We start from the raw sequence: 21,724 nt of genomic DNA on the forward strand, positions 1-21,724 counted from the left end.
ACATCTTGCTTCTGGTCAAGATGGCAGTGTAGGTATATGTGGTATCTTCCTACAACCACATAAAAAATACAATTAAAACATCATTCAAAGCACCTGAAATCTAGGTGAATAGAAGTCCTACAACTAAGGATATAAAGAAGAAGCAACATCAAGACTGGTAGGAGGGGCAGAGACATCGAATGGGCTGCTTCCACGTGGTAGATAAAAATTGGGAGGGAAGTCTTGACTGTAGAGGTCTGCCCAACCTTTTCCCCCTCCCATCAGGAGAGAGGGACCCCATTCCAGGGATAAGTCCCCATAACGTCGGTTATGAAAAAAAGTATGGAGTTCAGCTGGTGTAGCTCAGTTGGTTGAGTGTTATCCTGTGCATCAAAAACTTGCCAGTTTGATTCCCAGTCAGGGCACATACTTGGGTTGCAGGTTTGATCCCCAGTTGGTGCACCTGGGGCAATCAATTGATATTTCTCTCTCACATTGATGGCTTTCTCTGTCTCTCTCTCTTTCTACACCCCCCACCCCATTCCTCTCCTGTGGAGGTGGTCTGAAGCATGTCCTTGGGTGAAGAAGAAAGATTGTGGCTGAGTGAGATAGAGGGATACAGGAATTCCCAGGCAGTTCCTCTTAAAGGGCCTAAGCACAGACTTACTTGGACTCACTCTGAGTTACAGTGCTTGGGCAGCAGCTCAAAAAGCACCAGGGACATATGGGGAGGAACTGAATTTTATGGCATAGGAGCACGAGTTGGAGGGGATAGCTGTCTCCTAGACTGAAGTGGTGGCAGAGGCCATGGTTTCTTTGCAGAGCCTTCCCCCATCAGCTGGAAGACAAGCACCATATTCGAGTCTCCATCAATCCGGCTATAACTGTTCACCCTGCCCTGGTGATCCCTTAGATCCCTAAGGCTTAGACTATGCCCCACCAACTTTTAAGCCCACCCAAGCTGTTTTTAGTGGCTTTCCTATACAAATGGTCTGCCTTTCAGACTCTCCTAAAATCTCTCAAGCAAGCAGCATCTAGCCTCAGCATGCCCTGTACTTCTCTATAAGTGGCCCCTGCCCAGCAGTAGTGGTTGCACCCTGGTTCACAGCTTGGCCTCTCCTAGGCAAGCACAAGTAGCAACCATCTGCAGTCACTTTGTGGTTCATGCTGGGTGTGCTTAGGCAGAACACAAGTGGTGGCTGACCTTGGCTTACACTTCTTGGGAAGCCCCAGAGATAGTGCACCAGGTGGACAGCTTCAGACCACCTCCACAAGCAACAAACTCAAGGGGCACACTCAGAGGGGAACCATCATTCAAAGCCACCTGAAATCTAGGTGAATAGAAGTCCTACAACAAAGGATATAAAGAAGAAGCAAAGTCAAGACTGGTAGGAGGGGCAGAGACATCGAATGGGCTGCTTCCATGTGGTAGATAAAAATTGGAGGGAAATCTTGACTGTAGAGGTCTGCCCAACATTTTCCCCCTCCCACCATCAAACTACTATAACATGAAATGCTAAAAGGTCTTTTTGAAGAAGAAGAAGGAAGAGGATGAGGAGGAAGGGGTGTGGGTGGGGAAGAAGAATGGGGAAGGAGAAGAAAACAGATAGAAAACATGAACAATAAAATGGAAATAAATACATATCTATCAATGATTGGACTAAACAATAAAATAAATGAACAAGCAGAACAGAAGCAGACTCATAGATATTGAGAACATTTTGATTATTGCCAGATAGAAAGGGGGTTTGGGGGGGGGCACGGGTTAGGCAAAAAAAAAATGAAGGAATTAAGAAGTACAAATGGGTAGTGATATTATAGTCATGGAATATAAAGTACAGCATAGGGAATATAATCAATAATATTCTAATAACTGTATGGTGTCAGATGGGTGATCTACCATACAAGATTTATTGGGATGATTAATTACTTAGTAAGTTATATAATGTCCAATAATTGGGGTGTATAGCTGAAATTAATATAATATTGTATGTCAACTATAATTGAAAAATTAAAAATGATTAAAAAAAAAAAACAAGAAAGAAGAGGAAGAGACACCAGGAGTGCATGAGGCCAGAGAAAAGGCTATATAGGACATAGGGCAAAGTGGTTGTTTGCAAGCCAGGAAGAGTGGCTTCATCAGAAAACCCTCCCTGCTGGCACCTTGGTCTTAGTTTTAAATTTCTGCTATTAAAGCAATAATGATAATGATAATAATAATAATAATAATAATAATAAATCCTTTAGTTATTGCAGCCCAGAGAGCACAAGAGGGCTTCTATTGTACATTATGAATTCTGTGTCCTGGACTATTTTCTCTTCAGAATAAGGATCCTGTTCAGAATCAGAAAGAGGCTGGTGGTGTGCCAGGCTGGTAGTTATACATCAAGACCTATGATGTATAAGCTGTAATTTTCCCCATCTTAATGTGTTTATTATTTAAACTAGGAGCCCAGTGCACAAATTTGTGCACTTTGAAAGGAAATGTGGGTCGCAAGGCTGCAGTGGGCACTGGGCAGATCTCTGCCCATCCTCTGTGCCCCTGCCTGGCCCCTCCCGCCACAGGCCCTGGTCCCCTGTCTGCCTGCAGCCCCACTCCTGCTGCTGCTCCCACATGCTGACAGTGCCAGCCCCACTCACACCTGCTGATGGAGTGGAGTGATTGGGGCCAATGGCAGCAGTGGGTGTGAGTGGGGCCAACACCGTCAGCATGTGGGAATGGCGGTGGCTGCCCCAATCACCCCTCAGGAGCAGGAAGAGGTAGAGAAACCCTCAGGGGCTATCGGAGCTGGCAGCTGCCGCTCACATCTGCTGACAGCCCTGAGCAATTGGGACTGGTGTTTGGCACTGGTAGCAGGTGAGAGCAATGGCTCCAGCGCTGGGAGCGGGTGTGAGCTGAGCTGTTGCTGGGAGCAGGTGTGAGAGGTGGCTGCCCACCCCGATCGCCCCTCAGGAGCAGGGGGAAGCAGAGAAGCCCTGAGGGGTGATCAGGACTGGCAGCTGCCCACACCTGCTGATGGTGCTGAGCGATGGGGGGAAGAGGGGAGGACGGGGCAATGCGGGGGGGGGGGGCGATGCCAGCAGCAGGTGTAAGCACTGGGTGGGATTGTGGTGTGTGGGAGCAAAGAATTTTGAATAATCACCAGAGGCTTGCCCCAGTGACCGCGACCAGCACCCTGCCTTGGTCTGGTGCCCCTGCTCACCTGCTCCACCCTGGTCCCCTGTCTGCCTGCAGCCCCACTCTCAGCCAACACCTGCCATGTTCCACGAGTGCCCCCTGGTGTTCAGTGAATGTCATATAGACCAGTTTTCTATTTGTTCTGCTGTTCAGTCTATTTGCATATTAGGGTTTTATATATATAGAGAGTGGCTCATTACTTAACAGAATTTCACAAACTTTCTGAAGCAAATCACCTTCTCTTTTCCAACTTTGGAGACCTAACTTTGGGTAGGTGTGGTTTTATTCCCAATCCACCTGGCTACCAAAGACTCCCCACTGATTCCTCTTGGCAAAATTGTGAAACATCTTAGTCAATGCCTGTCCCTCACAGACCTGTACCTCATAAGGTGTTTTACCAGGTCGCTGAATTCTGTGTCTACCTGCTTTCCTCCACTGGTTCCACCAGTGACTTTATTCAGCTAGCTGTCACTAAGAACACAATTTGATACAGAAACTCATACCAGGTTGTGAGTAATTGTAACATCTCCCTAGGGAGGGACTCACAATTAATTTTAATAATAACATTATAAGGGAGTGACTGTAAACACAGGGCATTGAATTCAGATATCCTGGATTCAAATTCTGGCTAGATAATTTGCTACTTTGGGCTAGTAATTTAATTATTTCTGTGCCTTGGTTGTCTCATTAGTAAAATTATGATAATAGAATATATCTCAGAATGCAAAGATTAAGTGAGATGATATGCATAAAATGCTCAGAACAGTGTTTAGTGCATAGTGAGTGCTAACGAATGCAAGCTATTTTCCATTTTTTAGAAATTTTTTTCCGATTATGGAAAAATTAGAAAATAAAAAAATAGAAAGAGGAAATAAAAAATCATAAGACATCTATTTTGATGCATTTCTTTTAGTCTTTTATTTGTACAGACATATATCTTATAAATTAAAATTAGGATAGCAGTATGCATGCTACTTCTACTTTGCCTTTTTCCTTTCCCATAGCCTTAATTATTCTTAAACTGCAATCTTTTTAATGGATCCAAACTATTCCATTGTGAAGCTGGACCATAATTAAATCAACTAATTTCAGACCTGAAGCTCAGTTCTCAATTTTCACTATTAAAAATACTATGCAATGAATTTCTTTATGTCTGTTGGATGATATCCTGTTTATAAATCCCCAAACGAACAATTATGAAGGTAAGGGGCATGAGACTGTTAGGACTTGATGCATAAGCATGACACCTATAGAGGCATCCCCTTTTTAAAAAATATATTTTTATTGACTTCAGAGAGGAAGACTCTTTGAAACCTGGACAAGACCTGGCCTGTGTGGCTCAGTTGGTTGGAGAGTCTTTCCATACACTGAAAGGTAATAGGTTCGATTCCCAGTCGGGGCACGTGCCTAGGCTGCAGGTTCGATCTCTGGCCTGATCAGTGTTTTTCTCACACACTGATGTTCCTCTCTCTCTCTCTCTCTTTCTTTCTTTCTCTCTCTTTAAAAAATATATATATATCTTTATTGATTTCAGAGAGGAAGAGAGAGAAACATCAATGATAAGAGAGAATCATTGATAGACTGCCTCCTGCACCCTACTGAGGATTCAGTCTGCAACCCCAAGCATGTGCCCTTAACCAGAATTGAACCCGGAACCCTTCAGTCCTCAGGCTGATACTCTATCCGCTGAGCCAAACCAGCCAAGGCTGATGTTTCTCTCTCTCTCTTCTTTCTCATCCTTCTAAAAATCAATGAATATGTCCTCAGGTGAGGATTAAACAACAACAAGGACAACAAAATAAAACCAGAATCAGACTTGTTCTTGTTTCAGTAAGAACAAGTCAGGTTTTGAATACTGGTGTTCCTGATACCACTCAGATCACCCATGTCCTCTGCCTACTGTCCACCAGTGGTGCGCCGAGTTATTCAGACTGGAAGGTTCTGGCCTTTCTCAGTCCTACAGAGCCAAGATACGTAGTAGTACTTGGTGTAGTGCCAGGGTCCCGTGGCTGCTTTTTGGGTTCTTGATTGGTTACCTGGTTGACTGGTTAGCATTTACCTTGTAAGATATCTGATTGTGGGAAACCCCTTCAACCTGCTTAGCTATCATCTTCATCACCAGAATTTGCTGAAAATCTGTTTTGCATCCTGAATTTTTTTTTTCCCCCCGGTTAGGATCTCAGTTAGTGAAGCCCAGTAGAAAAGGCGACTCTCTAACCATGTGACTTTGCACAAGTTTCCACAATTTCCCCAGGTCTCAGTTTCTTTACCTGTGAGCTGGCCACCATCGACAGTTCCAGCTTTCAGGCTTGAGATTTCCATGAATTTCCTGGTGGCTCTCAGTGGGCTGTTAGCCATTGGCTTTATGAAGTAGATAAAAGCCCACATCCTTTTGTTTATAGGCAGAGGTAACCCCTTTGAAACTATCATTTGGAAGCCAAAAGTCTTAGTCACTAGGTTAGGAAGTCTCAGACAAGCAGCTGATGTTGCCCGTTTGAAGACATGTCATCAACACTGTGTGGATTTTCCTCACAAGAGTCCCTCAAGCAGAAGGCTCTAAATAAAGTATCCCCCAGCCTTGTTCAGCGCCCCCAGTGGGCTACATGGTCCTATCAGGTTCTACCTGCCTGTCTGGTTTCTTCACCACCTTCCCCAGGAAGAGGCTCTCAGACTCCAAGCCTCTGATCCACAGCCACGCACCTGGATAAACTTCAGCCAAGTGAAGAGAGACGTTTGGTGCCTCCAACTGCCTTTAAAGCATAATTGATGTGCATTACCAGTCATCTGATGTCCAACCCAATCTTTCTTTCACCAGGCCTACCAGAGAAGGCTAGTGCAGGGAAGACGCTCATAATCCTTCCTCTTTAGTGCATCCCAGTTATTCCAAAGGAAAGGATAGTGTTTTCCCTTTTGCTCCTCTAATTGCAGCAGCTGTTGCCCAGCCTCATCTGCATTAAGCTAAATATTATGTCTTTGTAACGTTTTTGATCTTCATTAATTATAGCTCAGGAAAGCTGACAAAAGCAACCTGTCTCTTTAATATAAACAAGATTAATTGCACGGTTCCTGCAGAAAATGAACTACCAGTAGTTTAAAAAAAATGTTTGTCTTTAAGCAACCTATGGATGAAAAAAAAAAAAAAAAGAAAGAAAGAAAGAAAGAAAAAAAGAAAGAAAACTGTTACAGGAAGTGCTGGAGCTGCCAAGATACTGTGCCCGTGAGCCTCGCCCTCATTATCAAACCAAGCAAATGCCTGTACCCATGCACTTTAATCCTCCTCCAGGCTCAAGGAAAAGAAAGGCAGGATAAAAAAAAAAAAGCACTTTTGTACAAAGAAGTGTCTCTGAAGTCTGGAATGCACGCCGGCTGTTTGAAGACAAGATTTATACCTGACACCTTTCCTTAAGCTCATTGTTGAGACTCGTCTGTTTTCAAATCAACCGCAGACTAGCTGCTTGAAGTACTTCATCTTATAACGACCACATAATCTAAGATAAATACACAGGGGATTGCTATCACTTTCATTAACAACCATGAAATAGTCCTTCCTTCAGCAGGTAAAACAAAATAAAAACAGGCAAATGCACTTAGTGGGCTGAGGTTAAAAGGGTGGTGGGAGAGGGTTTGCTTGGGCAGAAGGCAGGGGCAGAGGGCAGGAGGGCAGGAGGGCAGCTAGAGGGCATCTCACAGCCTCCCTTCTTCTCCAGGACAGCTCACTTAGAAATGGCAAAGCCAGATGTTGGGCTCTGGTTTCTCCTAGTGCTCCCCCTACAGATGAGTGGCTGAAATCTAGTCCTCAGGCCTCTGCAAGTTGGTCTGCTGGAAGGCCAGGAGGCCTAAAAGCCCAACAGTGAGGCTTCTGATAGCTTGAGATGCTGTGACCGTAAGGCCAACCAGAAAGATCAATGGGGAGAGTGGGCATTCCAGGCCCATGGATGGCTGAGAAAAGACACTAGGTTTGGGACAGGATGATGACACAGTTTGCAAGAGAATCTAAGGGCTATAGCCGTGTAGTGAAATATCCTCCTCCTGTGAAGTAGCCTCTGAGGCTGGTGGAGAGGCGATTGGAATTGGCACCCACAGAGAATGGGACACTCCTCTCAAGGTCATGCTTAGAAAATAGGCAAGTCAGAGAATAATTTGTGTCAACATCTAGTTCACTGTGGCTTCCCATGAATTCCTGCCTCCGAGAACATGTTGGAAGGATGCCTAATGAGGTGTGTATGGAGGTGGGAGTGACTCAGGGGAAGCAAAGGCTTCAGTGAAGCCAACTAGGTGAAGTGTGGGCAGAGGGGCAATGATGCTCATGTAGCCTTGGTTCTGAGCCGAGGAGACTCGCACAACCTGGTAAGCACAATAGGTGACCGGAGTTGGCAATTTGCTTTCTCAGAGAGCAAGACAGATGGATATGAAACTGAAGTTTCCCAATGTTTGTGATGCAGAGGACATAATGGGCCAGATGCCTGGAGATGAGTCTAAGAAATGGAAATCAAACTGCCTTTTAGAGAGTGTTGGGAGAGTCCAGGAAGGTTGGGACAGGGGAAGGGAAGGCCACTGCTGACGAGCCAACGCTGATGGAGGAAGGAGTGAGCCAATGTTGGTTTGGAGAAGTTAAAGTGTCATGTTCCCAGGCAAGGAGAGACCATGCGCTGGTCCATTCTGGAGTCCTCCGGGATTTTTCATGAACAAAATATTGCATTTTCCCAATGCTTTGTTTTTCTGTGATGTTCAAATGTTGTGACAAAGGACTCAAGTTGTAAGGTTCCCAAGAGACAATGGTTCCCATGGCAGTCACCTGGCTGAGGAGAGGGTTGGGCCCCACACACCATTGGGGCTACTGCCAGTCCAGCGCCTGGATGTGGGGTGTGCCCTGAGAACTTAGGGCTGGGTGCTCAGGGAATGGCTGCTGAGGCCATGGGCAGTTGTGAGAAGTCAGCTTTACAGAAATGACTGGACTGAAGTTTTCCTGGAGTGTGTCTGCATGACTAGAGCCAAATGTTTGCTGGTTATTCAGCAGCTTGGCACAAAACACTTTTGAAAAGGAAGAAGATGTATCTTCTGAGACACTAACTTTTACCAGGTGTGTCACCCTGGAACTAGAGCCTCCTTTTACAACACTTATACACATGCATATGAGCACATGCATATCTATCTGAAATAGGAGATTCATAAAACATGATATTTTCTACTCTAACCCACACTATACAGTGCTATACTGTGTTTTCCACTCCATCAAAAACTGCTAGTCTTGAGCCCTAAATTGATTTTGCAATATACTAATGGGAGGCAATTGGCAATTTGAGGAAATAGTTCCTTCAGGGAGGAAGGACCGGTGCCCTAACTACCAGCTAGGATTGCAGGCAGCTCATAGCTCATGGAGGAGCTGATCGAGTGCCAACAGTCCGGAGTCAGGTAGGTGGGTTACCCTCCTGGCTCAGTCTGTTCATCTTAGGCAATCACGGGGTCTCTCTGGGTACAGTGTCTCATTTGAAAAATTAGAGCACTATAGTCAACAATTCCACAAGGTTCTAACTATGATGATTTCAAGAGCTGACTTGATATTTTCCTAGGAGACTGAACAAAACATAGGTGCTCAGAACCTTAGAGATTTTAGTGGAGAATGGGCTGAGTTCATAAGATGATCTTGATGGTGAGAGCCTTTATGGACCAAAGTACCCCTCTGAAACACTAGATCTCAGAAATATTCAAAACCAGACCATCAAGTATGAGTATTTTCTAGAACTTCTGGAAGGGAGGGAACACGAGGAACCAGTACACAATTCTGTCTCCACTGCCCCCTCACCAAACAAACAAACAAAAAAAGTGGATGGTGACCTCATTATTTAGCCTCAGAAAAAAATTATGATTTTTTTTCATAATTTTTCTGACTGTAAAAACAGTATATACTAATTATAGAAAGTTTTCAAATATATAAAAATATAAAGAAGAAACTTAAAAACTTCCTGTAGCCTGTCTGTGTGGCTCAGAGGTTGAGTGTTGACCTATGAACCAAGAGGTCAGGGTTTGATTCCCAGTCAGGGCACATGCCCAGGTTGCAGGCTCAATCCCCAGTGGGGGGCATGCAGGATGCAGCCAATCAGTGATTCTCATCACTGAGGTTTCTACTCTCTCTCCCTCTTCCTTCTCTGAAGTCAATAAATGTGTATTTAAAAAAAAAATCACTGTAGTCTTATCATTCAGAAACATTATTGAAATTTTGATATATTTCCTTCTATTATACATTTGGTATACACACTTTTGCATTTGCTTTGCTTAATAACTTTATATACACCTTTCTTTGTCTACAAATAGTCTTCAGGATCATGGCTACAAAGTAGTCTACCATATGGATGTGCCAAGACTATTTAATCCATTCTCTAGGACTGGACATTCAAGTTTATTCTAATATTATAATTAATATAACTATGTATTTAAATCACTCAGTGTAAGCACTCTAACTCTTCCCTTAAAATAAGGGCCAAATTGTTGGGCCGAAGATCCATAGTTGCAGGAGAGGTGGGCCACCTGGCAGCCCCTCCCTCTGAGCCTCTCCTGACCGGCAAGGGGCAGATTCTGCAGAACTGCCATCATTTTGGAATTCTGTTGACTCCTGACTAAAATTTGGAGTCCCAGAGAGAAAAATGAACGTGGTTTGTAATGAAAGAATAAAGATGGAACTGCTTTTTTGGTTATGGAAATTCTAAAACACATAGATGTATTAAATGTTTATGATAGAAAGTGCTATAATTGTTTTTTTTCTGTTTTTTTTGTTTTTTTGTTTGTTTGTTTTTGTTTTTTCTCTGAAGCTCTGTGGTCAAAGTGAACTCAATTTCTTGTAAGGGGCCCTAGGCTCAAGTCAGCTTTAGGTGGGTGGCAGGGATTTATAGGGCCTCATGGGAGAGGTCAGAAATGAGACCAGTATTTGACCTGCTGCGGCACCTCTGCAGCTGGAGTGTAGGGCCGAGGCTACACTGAGTGGTCCAGTGTTAGAAGGACAAGGGATGAAACACTTTCTTTTCCAAGTTGATGTTTGCAAGAAAACCCCAGGGAAACCAAGGAGGGAGTCATGAATCCCAATGTCCTTTCCCAGAGTAAAACAGTTTGTATAAAATTTTGGAGAGATTTTGTCTCTCCCTGTGTAGACCCTGTTAAGCACAGAAGGGAAATCTACAAAGAAATGCAAGTGGGAAAATGAAGTCTGTCATGGGCCAGGGTGTGGAACACTCCCGGGCATCCCTGCCTGGCGTTTCAGGAAGCAGGGATGGTGCTGCCTACACTGCCACTCGGGCAAGTCGCTCACGTTTCACCACATTAAACCTGTTAACCGAGCGGGACGTATAAATACGTCAAACGTAAACAATATCGGGTATGGGTAGGACATATGAATACGTCCTTGAAATATATGTTGCGCCCTGAAACTGATGGGACATACATTTCTGAACAACAAAGGTATTAGTCATCCATACATGTCTTGACATGAACTTAAGACACGGAGGGAATCAGTATAATATCGCTAGTGAGAGTGCTGGACGTGTACAACAAGAATTGTTTTGGAGTTAACACATGACTTACTGAATTAAGGGTATAGGATTTACTTAGATAATTTCTATACATCAATTCATTTGGCTGAACTCTTGTGTCAAAACAATATAGACATTGTTGGAACAATGAGGATAAACAGAGTCGGAATCCCCAGTGAAATAAAAACAAAAAAATTACAGAAAAATGAACATATAGTAAGATTCAAAGACAAACTTATGGTTTTAAAATGGAAGGATAAAAAAGACATTGATGCTCAATTCTATTCATAATGACAAAAAGACAATGATTGAAAAGAGAGGAAGAAGGCAAGAAAAACCGAATGTTGTCCTGATTATAACAAGAATTATAATTCTTGGGGGGCGTAGATTTGGGAGATGGAGTTATGGTGGCCTACACGGCTGCCTGTAATAGGGTAAAAAATTTTATAAGAAAATTTTTTCTTCGATTAATTGATATGTGCTGCTTCAATGCATATATTATATACAAAAAAGATAAAGGTCATTTGGATCGATTACACTTTTTGATAGAGTGTGTAGAGAAATTGGTAGATAACAACATAGTGAAAACCCACCCAAAGACATCAACAAGCAGCTCTACATCTAAACCATCACGCTTAGTTGAAAGGCATTTTCCAGAACAAATGAAAAGCGATATAGGAAAAAACTACATCCAGGAAATGCCGAGTTTGCTACAAAAAAGGTGTTAGGAAAGAATCTACATACTGGTGTCCGGATTGTAAGGTAGCACTATGTATCAACAATTGTTTTAAAATATATCACATGGAAGTTGAGTTTTGAATTTTTACATCTATTTTTTAAACTCAATATTTCTATTTTATTTGTGTGCTTTTGTTTATTCTGTAATTGTTAACTTTTTAATATTTTTTATTGTGTATCGAAATAAAAAATATTTATTTTTTGTAATATTTATAATTGTTTGTAAAATTTATAATTTTTTAATTTGATGTTTCCATTGTTTTGTTGCTATTCTTTTCTATTTGTTTGTAATTTTGTATTTCCCTTTCTGCTTTATATATAAATAAACAAAAAATATATATTTCATAGTCTTTTCATTTATTTTAAGTATAAATAACAAATAATAATAATATGAAATTACATACTCGGGGCGTGACGTACTGACACATCCTAGTGAAAGAGTACGTGCCCATTATATGTTGTGTAATTAAAAAGGAAATTCCCCGGTTAACAGGTTAACTGAAGTTCCTCTCATGAAATCTCATAAAATAGCTGAGCTTTGTTGTGCCAGTCTTACAGATAAAGAAGTCAAGGATTAAAGAGGTTAGATCAATTGTCTAAGTTCACACAACCAATAAATGATGAAAAAGGTACTCCAACCAAGAACTTCCCACCAAGGCCAGCATTCTTCCCAATGCCCATCACACCACATGACGATAGTTAGCACACACACTTCTCAAAGCCAAACACACTACTATTTGGTCCACGAGACTCCCATGGAAAGAAAAGCATACATTAAAAGATCCTTGCTCTTTAGTAGTTATGTTAAGATGACAAATAATACAAGTGCTGTTCTAGGTAAGAAAACCAAAGACAGGCACATAGAGATGCTAAGGAAAGGGTTTGCCCATTATATCTTACCTCTTGCTACGTAGTGACTTCAACAGCAACAGTCTAGTGAATGGAATAAACCCTGTGCCCTGCACGTCTGTGAAGATCAATTGCTGTCACCGACAGGGCTGTGTCCAGGCCTCGAGGCCGCAGCCTGGCCGTGCTTCCCAGCCTCGGGTGAGCCGTGTGCACGTCTGACAACAGAGACGCCTGACAGTTTGGCAAACTGAATCCCAAAGTTTATACTGTGCATTCTTACTTTAAATTCTGGGCAAATGTAAAATGGCTACTGTAAGCATAAAGATCTTTATTGAACTCCAAATCTAGAAAATTAGCCGAAACCAGTTTGGCTCAGTGGTAGAGCGTCGGTCTGCGGACTGAAAGGTCCCAGGTTCGATTCCGGTCAAGGGCATGTACCTTGGTTGCGGGCACATCCCCAGTAGGGGGTGTGCAAGAGGCAGCTGGTCGATGTTTCTCTCTCATTGACGTTTCAAGCTCTCTATCTCTCACCCTTTCTCTCTGTAAAAAAGCAATAAAATATATTTTTTAAAAAAAGAAAAGAAAACAAATCTAGAAAATTAAAATTCATGGGAACAATAAGAAAAAAATTCAATTTGCTTTAAAGTCAGTTTGCATTCTGGTACCAAGGTACCCAGAACAGACATTAACTTTAAAATGATTTGAATTTTAAGGAATACAAAAGGACATTTAAAAATAATTAACCTTTTTGTTTTGAGATAATTGTACAATAGATCTACATGCAACTGTGAGAAATAATACAGAAAGATCTCATGTTCTCTTTACTCCAGTGGTCTCATCTTGCAAAATTAAAGTAAGATATCTCCCACACAGTCAGTGTCTACCGTCACACAGTCAGGATGCAAAACAGTCATGAGAGGATTTCAGCGAAGAATGAGCCTGGGCCTTTTCTGAATGTTATGACCAATCTGGGGCAATTCCCAGGCTCGGGGTCTCATGGAAATGCCTTGCCCTGACCTGCAACCTGCAGATGAGGACCTTTCTTCCTGTCAGTTCTGCCACTCTCTGGAGAGATGTGACAAGAAGGAGGGCAGGGTGAGTTGGCAGAAAAGATGAGACTAATGATGAACCATGAGACTAATGATGAACCATGAGACTAATGAGACTAATGATGAACCAGGCAGCCCAGCTCCAGTGCTGGCCAGCACTGCACTTGTATTTCAGGTCATTTTCCTAGCCTTAAGGTTAAGTGGCTGAGCCAGGTGCTGTCCAATACAATGGTCAGTATCCATGTAAGGCTGCTGAGCACTTCAAACATGGCTAGTGAGACTGAGGAGCTGAGTTTTTAAATATTAATTAACTTTAATTAATGTAAATGTAAAGACATATGTGGCTAGTGGTAACTGCAATAGACAGAAGATAGTCTTTCAGATACCTCCCATCTCTCAAATATTCTAGAGCCAGAAGCATGCCCCAGGCCATGTGAGTCTAGACCAAATCACAGACCTTTTGTTTTACACATAGCTCAACAGCAACCCCACACATTCCACTGTACAAAAAGGAATGAAGTCCTGGAGCTGTCCATGCTTCCAGCACTGAAAACAAAACCCAAAATATGGGCAATAAAGTTATTATTCTAACTAAGAGAAAACCATGGTAACAAGTGTCTGCAATGAGGATAATTTTTGACAGCTAAGAGACTCCTACTTAAAGATCCAGATTTCTGTGAGCAAAATAGAACAGCAAGTAGCAAACCAATACTAGGGTAGAAGTGCTGAAGATAAATCCATATGAGAGCTTACAAAACCCTAGCTTTGCCACTGGCTTGTGTTAGGTAAAGCTCACTGCTCACTCAGTGATGGCCAGACCCACAGGTGGGCTTCTGCCAAGAGACGCGGTCCTTCCTCATCAAATGAGGCTCCAGACAACTACAGGTACATCGCATTTGGAAGAAATTCCACCAACCATGTAGTATGACAAGACATATTTAACTGCACATTTCGAATAAAAAATAACTTGTGCATTCTAATTAATCCTATAAAGTTTAGCTTAATATTAAAAATACATTTTTAATAACCTAAGGCTCTTTATGTTCAATAACACAACCTACTTATTTTACACTAATTTCCTAAAAACTTTCTTTTATTTAACATTCCCTCAAACATTTAAAAATTGTCCCACTAAACCAGAAGATGTGTTTTTATGTGTATGGGAAGGCAGATCTGAGACCCCAAGTGTCAGAGTTATATCTTTTCATGATTATATATGTCCCAGTTGTTCCCAGATATAGGCGTTGTAGTGAGAGAAAGAAACTGCACCCTGGCCAGATAGCTCAGTTGGAGCGTTGTTCCAATAAACCAAAGTTGCGGGTTCGAACCCTGGTCGGGGGACATACAAGAATAAACCAATGAATGCATAAATAAGTGAGACAAGAAATCTACTTTTCTCTCTCTTTCCCTCTCTTTCTAAAATCAATTAAAAAGAAGAAATTGCAAACACAGGAAGATCCTCAGAAGGCTTTCCCCTGCAAGGATGTTCTCCTCTGGAGCGTCAAAGGCTTTAGAGGGTTTGGGTATTTCCCCCTTACCTTTGGGAGTCTGTGCACGTCTTTCATTCTCCTTCAGTGACTGCTGCAGTTGAAAGTCTCCTTTGGCCTTCCCTGGGTTTATGGTAATTGAATGTTTGATGTAGGAGAGGTGTGGCTCTCTGTGCACTATTGGCAGGTGAAGAGAGGAAGGCCTGAGGTTTGATCACATCGCAGATGAAATTCAATATTGGAGCCTTTCATGTCTTACAGCCCACCCCCACCCCTCCCTGCATCTGCCCTCCATCCACCTTTCCCTTCTGTACTCCCTTACCCCTCAGGCAAAGATATATTTCCTGAAAACTGGAAAAACCAGGTACTAGCAACCTCAGATCAGTGCTAATTAAATTAGGTTATAAAATTCAGGCCCAGTTCCCTTATCTGTGAGCGACACCTTCTACTTTCCAACTAGGCTCTTAATATGCACAATTAAAGCATCTGACATCACCATATCCTTGCATCTACTGCAGTTTATGCCATTAGCATATCAAAGTGTTTAGATCAGACTGACTTTGAAGCAATCATGTTCTCCAGGTCTTTTTTTTATCCCTCATTCATCTCATATTAAATTTCAGGCACTCAAAAAAATGTATCCTGTAGCATTTTATTAACTGCTTAAGTTCTGTCTTTGTTATTTCTATTATTAATATTTTTATTGGATCATCTATACAATGAACACATGGGCTGTGGGTGAGGGATTTGCAAGGCATGGCCTTAGGCAATCAGAAACTTTAAGAAGCGTAGTGGGGCCCATCACAGGTTGAGCCCACAGGAAACCCCATTGTGTGGTGTCTCCCTGGGCCGCTATGTGGTAATGTGGGCCAGAGCATGGAGCATGTGACCTCAGCCATACCTTGGGCTCCTTCCTAAAGGCAATGCCAAGACACCAGTTATAAGAGAGTTCTACCACTCTACTTCCTCCCAAACACCTCAGCTACCACATTTCGTTACCAGGTTCCTGAGAAAATGAGGGTCAGCCGGGTTGGCACTCCTTGTGGAGTAGGGTGAAAGGGTTCACGCTTGTGCTTCTTTTGAGCTCTGTGTGAAGTTCCACTTGAGGAAGTCCAGGAGCTGGCCCCGGAGGCAGGACTGGCCTCCTTGGAACAGAGGGCACTGGCTGCAGGAGCCATGTCCTTGGCTAAGTGGCGAAGCAGGACAGCTCCACAAACATGGTGCTCCAAGCCAAAGCGGGGAGAAGAGCAGGCCCCTCACCGGGGTTTGTCCTGGACGCCAGCCAATCTTGTACTTTTAAGATCTAGTCCCTGGGATAATCAGTCATGTGCTTATATTTCACAGAGAAAACCAGAAAACAAAATGAAGACTATCAAAGGCTAGAATTTTCTTTTCTTGTTCCCCCTGAGGCTGCAGTGGATGCACTTGGGAAACAGTTTGAGGGTCTGCAGGTTGAGAACAAGAGCAGAGGAAAGGGGAGGCCTGCTGCTCTCAGGTCTTTAAAGTTAGTGTTTATGTGTTTCTTGCTTGTCTTTTCATCTTTTTTTTTTTTTTTTTTTTTTTTTTTAATCAAAGAGGTTTATAAGAGTCTTGTGTGCAACAAGCAACTTCCTGACTTTTTCTGCCAAAACAGGGCGGCTATAAAAGTTAAAAAGAACTGGGTGCTGTCCATGCACGGAAAGTGTGTCTTTGTAGAAAAATTTAAGGTGAGTTTGATCCTTTAATTGCTTCAGTTTTACTTCATAAACTAATTTATTTTCCCCTTTCCTTCAAAGCTTCCGATGACACAATCTACTGGGTAAAACTAGACTGTGTATTTCTTTTGTTTGAGGGTTTCATAGTGGATTTAAAAAAAAAAATGGAAAGTGAGAGCCCGCCACAATAAAATCCTCTTCATATAACAATGTTCCTGAGAGCAGCAAGTCATAGAGACAGGAGATGGAGACCCGCGAGACAGGAAGTCTAAGGCCTGTGAGAGCGGTTCTATGGGGACAGAGAGCCCACAGCCCAGTGCCCGTCGCAGAGGAGTGCCCCGTGCACTCACGAGTGGAGAGACCCCTAGAAAACGATGTTCCTGCAGAAGCAGTTATAATGCAGTTTGGTGAGCTTACAAAATGGCGCTGTATTCCTTTTCTTTCTCAGATTTCTGATTAAGTACAGGAATCTTATGTTGAGTAGTTTAAAGAAAAAAATATTCATTTAGTGCCTAATAAGTGCACAGCACCATTTCAGTGCTGCAAGAAATACAAAAGAAGTAAAGATGAGTAAGCCACAGTCCCTGGGCTTTAGTAACTAGCTGGAAAGGCAGAAATAGGTAAAAAATGGTGACAACAATGCCAGGTAGTGTGTGACTAAGAGCAAAGGAACAGCGGAGACCAAAGTCGTGCAGGGACTTAATGGCAGCAGCCAAAGAAGGCTTCAGGGAGAACTAGGGTTTGATCTGGGTCACAAGACTGACTAGACTTTAAACAAAGAAGAAGAAAAGTAGGAGAATTGTTAATGGAGGGACAGGGCAAAGGCTGGTGTCACAGCTGAGCCGTGCTGCCGGCTATGCTATGCAGCTATGTGCAGAGTCTGACTCAGAGAGCTTGTGCTGCCGCGTGACAGTAAGGATGGGTGGGGTTAAACCAGTCAACATTGTAGGGTACCTTAGATGGCCAGCCTAGAGCTCACCCTAGCTCCATCCTGCATCTCAGGCCCCATGTCATACCCGCTGAGTCAGGATTGACATTGGCACAGGACTCTAGGTGTTGCTCACTAGAACCTGAGAAGCACTTTGTTTAGGACATGAGAATCCAGGAGGTGTTTGAAACCAATGACAGGACGAAGGTGATATTTCGGGAACATTAATCTGCCAATGGTGTATAAAGTTAGAGTGAAGAGAGCCTGGAAGCCAGGAATTCAACTTGGAGTCTGCTTCAGTGGCTGAGCTATGAAGTGAGGAGGGTCTTGACATCACTTTGTGTATCCTGAGCAAAGGGCAGGGCAATGTGTGGAGAAACCTGGACAGGTTCCCAGGAGCCAGGTGGTCTGGGAGTGTGGACAGCCCACCCAGAGCAATGAGCCCAGGAGACAGGGTTGGTTCAAAGGCTAACATGGGCCAAATAACCAAGATATAGTGTATGTGGGCCTCAAAAAACCAAAAGCTTCAATTTTCATAAAAACGTAGTCCTGCCTCCGATTAGCAGCCAGGACAGTGAGCCTTCTGTGGGGGTGTGAGCCTCTCTCTCAATCAGGACTGACTGGGCATGGGCCTGAGGCTGGTGCAACAGCAGGCCAGGATGAGAAGCAGGAGCAGCAGGCAGGAGCGGCAGGTGGTGTTGGGCTGCTGGTTTTGGCTCAATCCCCTGCAGGCAACACTGATAGAACCCCACTTGTGCATGAATTTGTGCACCAGGCCTCTAGTATATTATAAAACTTGAACAAATATGAATCATAGATTTGCTAATACTTTTCTTTTCCCATGAAAATAACTACTGTTCAGTAAAATGAATTAGTGAAAGACTTCTGAAGATCATGGAAGGCCCTGGACTTCCTGCTCTAGCCTGCTGTGTTGGTGACAGAATAGAAGGGAATAATCTTTGTGGTGGGGAAACCACAGTGCAGGTGGGACTCAGCAGGTAACGTTGATGCCCTTCACCACCTCAGCTCAGCTCCGCTCCTGGAACTTCTGGTTCTGGCCACATGTTGGGCACTTAGGTCTTGGGTTGCTCTTCCCCTTTCCAGCAGATTCTTTGCTCTTTGAGGATAAAAATTATCTGCATATCTCTGCACCTTTCCCCCAGCAATTAAAACTTGCTAGTCCCAGTGTAGTTCCTAGAACACATCGCCTCACAGGGGAGTTCCTTAGAAGTGTGAGATCTGGGGCCCCACTCACCCCACAGCATCAAATCTGCAGTTTAACCAGATCTTCAGGTGATTTACGTGCTCATCAAAGTTCAAGATTTTAATTGGGGGAGTTTTTAAATACTATAAAATTCCTGGGCTCTGCCCCAGACTAATTAAAACTAGGTTTCTTGGGTGGGTTTCAGGCACCAGTATTTTTAAGAAGCTCTCTAGGCTTGCCAGTGTGAAGTCAGGAATCCAGAAGATAGCTAGAGTACATGTTTTGTACATGGATGAGTGATAGGGCGTGAGGGCTGATGGGAGGCTCCTGGATATCTGATCAATTCTCATTTTACAGAAGGAGAGACTGGGAACTACAGATTTGAAGTGATTTGCCCAGAGTTGTATGGAAGTTAAATCAAGTGTGGTGGTTGAAATATGAAACAAATTATTTGGCAATGTGACAGAAATTAAAATGTTATACAAATTCTTTGACATGACCTTTAAAAGGTTGAGCCTTGTTTCCCTCCCTGTGAATATGGGCTGGTTTTGGTGACTCACTCTTAACAAATAGACAGAAGCAGAAGTGACTGTGGGCAGCGACAGAGACAGGTCAGAAATGACCCTGGAGTTTCCTGCTTTCTCACATCACTCAGCTGCCCAATTGGGGACCCCACTGCAGTCTCTGGAGGGGTTTCCTTGGTGGGGAACTGCCTCTGATTAGCAGCCAGGACAGTGAGCCTTCTTGCAGCCCTAGTCAAGCCTACAGATGGTGCAGTTCCTGAGACTTAGCCAGAACCACCAGTTGAGCCACTCCCAGATCCTAACCAGCAAACATTGTCTGAGACAGTACAGGTCTGTTTTTTTTTGTTTGTTTGTTTTTTTTAAAATATATATTTTATTGATTTTTTACAGAGAGGAAGGGAGAGAGATAGAGAGTTAGAAACATCGATGAGAGAGAGTCATCGATCAGCTGCCTCTTGCACACCCCTACTGGGGATATGCCCGCAACCAAGGTACATGCCCTTGACCGGAATCGAACCCGGGACCCTTCAGTCCCCAAGCCGACACTCTATCCATTGAGCCAAACCGGTTTCGGCAAGTACAGGTCTGTTTTAAGTGGCTATGTTTTGGGGTCCCTTGAGTCCTCTGCTATTTCAGCCACACCCCAGTGAGACATCTATGTTCTGCTCCATAGAACTTAAATAGACATGCTGACCCCAGTTCTTGAGAAGCTGAGGGTTTAAAGTAGACAATGACAATGAAATCAAACACAGAGGGAGCAGGGCACCGGGTGGTGTGGTCCCCCAGCCAAGCACATGGAGTCATGCTATGGTCCTCATTCCTTTCTCGCAGCCCCTCAGGCATCCACCCAACCCTTCTGGCTGGACTCCAAGCTCACATTCCAGCTACTGCCCCTTTCAACCTTGCCAGGCTATGGGAGTGCTGGGGTAGGGCCGGGTCAGGCTGAGGCAGCCTCCTAGAAGAGAGACTGTACCTTGATTCACAACAGGATGTCTCCCAGGAATGCCAAGCTTTGGCAAGCCCAGTGCCCATTGTCTGATGGAGATTGATGGGGTTTCTGTACTCTCCCTTGTTGCTGTGGTGGTGATTGAACTAGAGTGAGAACTTACTGGCTAATTTGAAAGACAAACAACACCATTTGATTTGTTAATGGCCAGTGGCCCAGAAAGCAGATGCGGAGACCCAGAAAGGAGGTGAGCAAAAGTGGCCTCAGGCTGGCTCCCACAGGGGATGCTCTACCTGTGCCTCTTCCTCTATCTGCCCTACTCTGGCTAGCTAGATTCTCCCCTTTGCCTTTTTTTTTTAAATTTTTTTAAATTAAATTATCTGTGTACATATTTTAACATCCCCGCCCCCCCCGCCCCCTACATACCCTCCCTCACCAGACCCTTTGCCTTCTTGAATTTTCTTCTAGCGCTTTCTGGGCTGGGCATGCCCAGAACACAATAACCTGTGTTGCAAGTCCGAAGTATTTCCTATGAGGATGCTTTGCTGTGTGTTTATAAGGCTGCTTTTCTATCTTTTGTAAAAACAGGCCAGTAAAGGCTGGATAGTTCCTCAAGGGCTGGTGGGGGTGGGAGTGTGGTGCTGACAGAACAGCAGCCATCAACTCTGTCCCTGCAGCAGCTCAATCTTGAGGGGAAATCCACAGGCCTGCACTTGTCACAGCCACTTTCTAGTGCTCAAGGGCATCTTGGGCCCCTGTGAGTGAGCAGATGCCCCTGCCTCCCTACTCCATGGGTTCAGCCCACATACAGGTGCTCATACACTCTGGTCATGGCCAATCCTCACAGTTAGTTAGCATGAAGGTCAACTGACATGCTAACAGCAATCAAGGCTCAACTACAACAGGAGGGCACACAAAACCCACACAGGGACAGTCCTGGAGCACACAGTTCAGATGATCAGGGAAACTGTACTACTGGGTCCCACAGGACACCTACTACATAAAGCCACCCTGCCACAACTGAGAGATGTAACAGATCTACCGATTGCATATAAACAAACAAAGAAATGCAGCCAAAATGATGAGACAAAAGAAAACATGTCCCAAATGAAAGAACAGGAGAGATCTCCAGAAAAAAAACAACTAAACACAATGGAGGTAACCAGCTAGAGTTCTAAACACTGGTTATAGAGATGCTCAAGGAACGTAGTAACAACTTCAACAAAGAGATAGTAAGCAAGCAGGCTTGGGTTGGTGGCTCAGTTAGGTGAGGAATTGTCCCATACACCAGAAGGTTGCAGGTTTAATTTCCAGTCAGGGCACATACCTAGATTTTGGGTTTGATCCCCAGTTAGGGCACATATATGAGGCAACCAATCAGAGTTTCTCACATCGATGTTTCTCTCTCTAAAAAAAAAAAAAAAAAAAAAAAATCAATGAAAACATATATATTTTTTTAATATATTTTATTGATTTTGTACAGAGAGGAAGGGAGAGAGATAGAGAGAAAGATCGATGAGAGAGTGTCATCAATCAGCTGCCTCTTGCACACCCCCTACTGGGGATATGCCTGCAACCAAGGTACATGCCCTTGACTGGAATCGAACCCAGGACCCTTCAGTCCCCAT

General features: G+C 43.6%; 1 protein-coding gene across 6 annotated transcripts in view; it reads right to left on the bottom strand.

Moving 5' to 3' along the window:
- The window catches only part of EDAR (ectodysplasin A receptor), an 88,189-nt gene that overhangs the window by 53,806 nt on the left and 12,659 nt on the right, over positions 1-21,724 (bottom strand). For 5 of the 6 annotated variants that reach the window (XM_084872483.1, XM_084872482.1, XM_084872481.1 and 2 more), the window contains exon 2: positions 14,852-14,977. The exons of the other annotated variant lie outside the window; for it this stretch is intronic. In XM_084872483.1, the coding sequence (XP_084728609.1) occupies positions 14,852-14,878 (27 nt within the window). In that variant the 5' untranslated portion in view covers positions 14,879-14,977. The remainder of the gene's footprint in view (positions 1-14,851; positions 14,978-21,724) is intronic. 6 annotated transcript variants of the gene reach the window in all.

Source organism: Pipistrellus hanaki, assembly GCF_964339955.1.
Source record: "Pipistrellus hanaki genome assembly, chromosome: 2".
In the NCBI taxonomy this organism is placed as follows: domain Eukaryota; kingdom Metazoa; phylum Chordata; class Mammalia; order Chiroptera; family Vespertilionidae; genus Pipistrellus; species Pipistrellus hanaki.